This window comes from Xiphophorus couchianus, chromosome 16, assembly GCF_001444195.1.
Source record: "Xiphophorus couchianus chromosome 16, X_couchianus-1.0, whole genome shotgun sequence".
Classification (NCBI taxonomy): Eukaryota; Metazoa; Chordata; class Actinopteri; order Cyprinodontiformes; family Poeciliidae; genus Xiphophorus; species Xiphophorus couchianus.
In genome coordinates this window covers 16,658,310-16,664,232 of record NC_040243.1, presented here as the reverse complement: position 1 = coordinate 16,664,232, position 5,923 = coordinate 16,658,310, and the positions used below count along the sequence as shown (strand labels likewise).

At 38.6% G+C, this 5,923-nt stretch overlaps 1 protein-coding gene across 1 annotated transcript; it reads left to right on the top strand.

Moving 5' to 3' along the window:
* The first annotated feature begins 2,589 nt into the window (after positions 1-2,589).
* b9d1 (B9 protein domain 1) lies at positions 2,590-5,834 on the top strand. Its single transcript, XM_028041613.1, has 7 exons — positions 2,590-2,781; positions 2,948-3,016; positions 3,180-3,288; positions 3,655-3,751; positions 3,888-3,950; positions 4,146-4,213; positions 4,339-5,834. The coding sequence occupies exons 1-7, from the start codon at positions 2,716-2,718 to the stop codon at positions 4,482-4,484; spliced, it is 618 nt and encodes a 205-aa protein (XP_027897414.1). The 5' UTR covers positions 2,590-2,715; the 3' UTR covers positions 4,485-5,834.
* Positions 5,835-5,923: the final 89 nt, after the last annotated feature.

The following is a 5,923-nucleotide window of genomic DNA, read 5'->3' as shown; positions in this document are numbered from 1 at the left end:
AGAGATGGGTGCATGAGGCATCAAAGCGCTCAGGATGAAAGAGAAGAATCAAATAACATTCAGTAAAGAAACAATAGAGAGATGCCGGGAAAGTCACAAAAATGGATGGAGATAGCATTGCAGGTCAGGGAGTAAGAGAATAGCATGCCAAATATGTTATTGAGGGGGAGGGAAAGGGGGACAAACGAGTGCTCTCTGTGTAAATCTTTTACAAAGTGACGAGTGGGGAAGACGCATCACAAACCGATGCCGGTACATAGAGCTGGAGGCGCAAAACTGATACGACGTGGGTGAAAAGGGAGTGAGCCGAAGGTGGGTGAAAAGAGAGCTGCTGTTTGGGGAGCAGCAAAGGTCAGAGGCTCAGGGTGGGCCTCTGAGTCGGCTGGACACACAGACACCTGCCAGACAAGCAGGAGAAAAAAGGACAACGGCACAGACACACTGGATGGGCGGGGGAGGGGTGTTACTGCTCTGTGTGAAACAGCTGATCTGGCCACACACAAGAAAAACAGCAAATGATATGAAAAATACTCTGATGTTTGAATACGCTTGACTTAGACTAATTTATCTGAAATCTGGTTGTATCTTTAGTCATCATTGGCCTGCTGGAAGGTTACGTTTTGTTTGTCACCTCTACACATTTTCTCTAAGGATTGTGCTGCATTTTAGTTTTGGTTATCCTCCTTTTCCCTACTGAGGAAAAGCATCTATCAAATTGTTCAACTTAATACAAGAAAGATGTGTGGAGGAGCTTCCGCAGCATTTGGGTGTTTGACACGACGTGTGTGAGCAGCGTATTGTTTTTTTTTAAATATATTTCATTTTACCTATATTTATACGTTGTCTAAATATTGAGATCCAAGATCTCACTTACAAGAGAGACCTTTTAGAGAGACGGTGCGTTGCTGAAATTTATGATTATAGCTGAGCGTACCAATCTTCAACATTCCTCTTGATTTAATTCAACTAAAGGTAATTTACCTTGTAGCCTTAGAAAAATAAAATAAAAGTAGGCTGTGTATTAGGTCATTAAACTAGACCAGGGCACCCACTGCACACCTGTCAGTGCGGCGCAGAAAGTTGCGGTGATACCCGCAGTGTAGACAAGTGCAATACTCTGTGGGAGTTTATATAGAGAGAAGCTTTTCATGTCACTTATAACACATTTAAACACCTGTGTTTTCTGTGTGTCAGAAAACAGAGGTAGAGCGGGGTGTTACCAGAGTCACTATTAGTCTCACTATTAATCTTCCTAATCTTAGCTATGAGTATGTGCATGTACTGTATGTATTCTTTGTCCTGTGTGTTCTGCAGTAACAGTTTTAAACGTTTAAAATGAATTGTACTTCTGTTTTTTTGTTGTTTTTCACTTTTATGTGGACAACCATCTTCCTCTTTTGCCCAATTTAGTTTTGTGCCAAACATATTACACACAAAATTAGCCCCATTTTTTATTGATTTATTTTTCATTTTTGACATTAACTGCATCTTTTAAGCTCAGAACATCAGCATCATTTGCTTTGCATTCATTAACTATACAAAGTCTGCACGAGTGGTTTTTGGGTGGAGCATACAGGCTTCTGGTTGTTTGTGTCTCTGTGGTCGGATGCAACCTAAATGTGAACCACCACTTACCAGAGTGGAGTATGAAGCTCAGAAAGAAGTGCACACGAGATGAAACATGAGCTTTACCACTCTAACTGGCTTTATTAGCTGTATACATAATAGTCTTGGAGCCTAAGATGTGCAATATTGAGTCCTTGGGGATTTTTTTTTCTCTGATTCTGCTCCTGCTAATGTAATTGTTCTTTTAGTGCTTTGAATGAGTTCTATATGTTTCATGCTGTGTCTTGTGATTTTGACTTGATTCATCAATGCATATCCATTCCTGCATTTTTGGCCGGCACTGCGTCCTCAAGAGCAAGTTGGGACACAAGCGAATTAGAGCAAGTGGCAGTAATAAAAAAAAAAAAGCCACTTTAAATATGGGATGACATGACACATGTCCAAGCTGGTTGGCAAACAAATGAAAAAAAATTGCTGCATGGTTTAAAATGGAGGATTTGCACACTTCTACTTGTACTGCGCTAAAATATTTATAAATTATTCAGAGCTGAACTTTCAGAGCCTAAAGAGCAAGGGTTTTCATGTAAGCTGTGCTGCCCTCAAAAGACTGCTTAAAAATATAGGTTTCACACAAATGTAACCATTCTAATGAGCAACTGAAAATATTAGCAAGCTTTACAACAATCATGCTTTTATTCTAACAAAAACGAAAAAGGAAAAGTAGACATACATATATATATATATATATATATATATATATATATATATATATATATATATATATATATATATATATATATATAGACCTTTTCCTCTATAGTACTAATAGTCTCACGTTTTAATTGCCGCATTGCACAATTTTTTTTCTGTTGCTGATTTATGTTGGAAATGTCGTCTTTAAGCTAAAACTGTCCCCGTGACGACTACTGTAGTTTTGTTGGATTTAGTTTTGGGACAACACCGCTCTCTTGTGGATACTTTTGTCATTTTACATTGTAATCGTTGTGCTCTCGTTCAGTTTGATCCAACCTAATAGCCGTAGGGAAACACAAACGTTGCCTTAGCAACGAGCTAGGGCGCGTCAAGAGTTATGGTTATCAACAGGTTTAATTTCAACATTAATTATAGAAAACTTAAGTAAAATACACGATGGAAACAACAAGCAATTCTTCCGTGTTTCTTCTTACGGTGAACGGACAAATTGAGGGAGCGAACGTGAGTGGTTGTTTTATTGCTTTAGCTTAGCAGCTAGAATTAGCATTAGCAGCAGCAATGTACTGTATTTAAGCGGTAATTCTTTGCTTTATTTCTCTTTCCGTCGTTCTCCTGAGCGTTTTTCCTGTTCTTAAAATTAAGTTGCTTTCCCTCCCTTTTATTCCAGTTTCCAGATTATGACCATTTATACTGTAAATATTGTTACGTCTACGGCCATGACTGGGCTCCCACCACAGTAAGTGATTTGTAACATTTTAAGCATTTTCTTGTCTAATATCTTCATTGTTGCTCATTAGAAAAAGCAGTAGTAAAACATTGCACATCGAATAGGACAGAGTAGTTTGTAAAAGTCTTGTGTTAACGAATAGGTGGTGTGTGTGTGTGTGTTTTCTCTTAAGGGTTTGGAGGAAGGCATCACTCAGATCACCTCTAAAAGCTCCCAGTCTCACAAGTTAATATGGAACTTCCCTTTGGAGACAACATTCAAGAGTACAAATCCTTCTGGATGTAAGTCTTTCACACTGACACTTTCTGATTTCTAGAAATCATCCTCAACATTTCTGCACTATAGACACAGTTATTTGGCCAGTTGGATTACAAGTTAGAATTTTTTTTTTTAACATAGAATATACAGTTATCTTACTGAAACAAAAACCCAAATAAACTATAAAGGTGTAGTTAAAACCACATAATTACATACACAGAGTAAAAATACATTTTAAGCCACTAATTTGAGAGCATGCTTAGGGCCTTCATCTACGCCCAAAGGGTGGAAATGGGGGAAGTGGGTAGCCAGTAGCATATTGACTGAAAAGGTCACTGACAGGAACATACCTGCTACTACAGATGTGCAACTTCCTGTAAATGTTCCAGGGCCTCAGCTTGTGGTGAGCGTGTACGGACCGGACGTTTTTGGCAACGATGTGGTCAGGGGTTATGGAGCAACGCACATTCCATTCACACCTGGACAGTAAGTATAACTATATTCTACCCTACTGCTGCTTAAAGCATGGTGAACATTGTCTATGTTATTTAAGGAATCTGAGATATTAACTTTGTAGTTGCTTTTTTGAAATAAAAGAGAATAATCAGTTCCGTTTCTTCAGACACATAAGAACCATCCCGATGTTTGTTCCCGAGCCCACATGGAGACTTCAGAAGTTCACAGGGTGAGTTGTTACGAGTTACGTGGGGGGTGTTATTGCCCTCGCATTAACAAAATGTGAAAAAGTTAAAAGGGTATAAATACTATTGGAGAATACTTTGATAAACTATATGAAAGCATTGCAGCTGTTATGTTTGTGGTACCATAAGCCAAGTTTTTTTTTTTCTGAAACTTAAGTACTTTTTCCCCCCTTGCTCAGCTGGTTGCTAGGACGACGACCCGAGTACACCGACCCCAAAGTGGTGGCACATGGGGAAGGCCGAGAAGGTTCGTCATGCTTACCGTTCTTTAATGAGCTGAACAGCTGTAGTTTTCACAGCGTCGGCTGAGTAGTAAAAACGAGAGGAAGCATTAATATCCATCCAATGTTTGAATCTTCTTTTCTGTTTCAGTGACGAGGGTTCGATCTCAGGGCTTTGTCACCGTCTCCTTCCACATAATGACCAAAGACATGAAGAGGATGGGCTATGACATGGGACCGATGAACTCGTCAACCGTCCAGTCCGCCACTTCCAGTCAGTCAGGAGATGCACAATAGTACGTGAAGTAACATGAAAGCTAACTGGAGTCACTACATATCAGTTGTCATTGTGACTGAACTCCAGCCCGGATTGGAGTCCAAACACTGGAAAATCGGGGAGTCTGGTTTTGAGACCAGTTGCTTTCAAAACCAGAGCTGTGCATTCTGATTGCTTCTCAAAGTTGCCTACAGAGTAATATCTGTGGAGGGGCTTGGTAAAAGCCTCAGACAATGCTGGTGTTGCATTCCTCGCCGCAGGAGGCTGTGATGTTAAGGGAGAGGTCCGTTGCCATGTTGGGTCTACACAAAATGTGAATATTGGTTATAAAATGTCAAAGCCCCATGCTGAATGTTTGTATTTTCAGCTTAACATGTAGTTTTAATTCTCGAGACATGGACAAGTTCGCTTGCAACCCATGGCGTCATTGTGTGGAAAGGCTTCAGATAAATTTGAAAACTGAAAATGTTAAGTCCATTTATTCACTAGATATTCTAAATGTCAGATCATCACGATTAGGAAAGTTTCAGATTTTGTCATCTTTTTTAAAAAAAAAAGTGTTAAATACTTCCAGATTTTTGATACTAGCTCCTTAATTTAAAAGTGTAAAATTTGTTCATTGAATCCATCTTTTAGTGGGAGTTCTCTGCCTACTTTCAGTTGTCAGATTTAAAACCCTGGCTAATAAGTTTGAGTTATGAGATCTGTTATTTACTAATAGCTCCTTTGTCGCAGAGTGTGTTTAATTAGATTTGGCTTAACATTGGACACATTTCCTAGAATGTGCATCTACGTAATGGTTTTAAATAGCCAGCGTGTAAAAGCATCTTCTGGTATTAAGTAAGTTAAATGAATGTCTAACTTTCCTTAATTGACTTAGGTCTTACGTTTAACATATAAAATGTCCTAAACTGAAGTTAAAACATTTTACATTTAACAAAAACCTTTAAGAAACATTTTATAAAAAGGTTTGGGAGCATTTTTGCACCTTTCTTTGTCAATAAGACAATACTTTATCTTCTGTTAGAACTTTATCATCTTGCTGGAGAGCGCGGCAGCAACCCCACACTGTTTTCTGGCAGCGGCCACCAGATTTTCATGAAAAATATCCAGTGGTTTCAGACAGTTCATGATGCAATGGACTGAATGATTATCCTATTGTGAATTTATTGTCAAGCTTTACATCAGAGGTGCCAACAGTTTTTGCATTAACATTCACTTTACACCCTTACTGCTGATTGGTGTAAAACCAAGCAATGCAGTCCAGAAATATAAACAACTTGATGTCTGGTATTTCTAGATATATTCTGTATTGTACAGTTGCACTTTTTTTTTTAAGCATTTTCAAAATAAATTCTAATCCAACCATTGGTGTCGTTTAGTCCATCCAAAGACCCGATTAATTTTGATTTACTTTTCGATCATCAAAATCAAGAAGAGACAATGAAGGCTGCGGAGC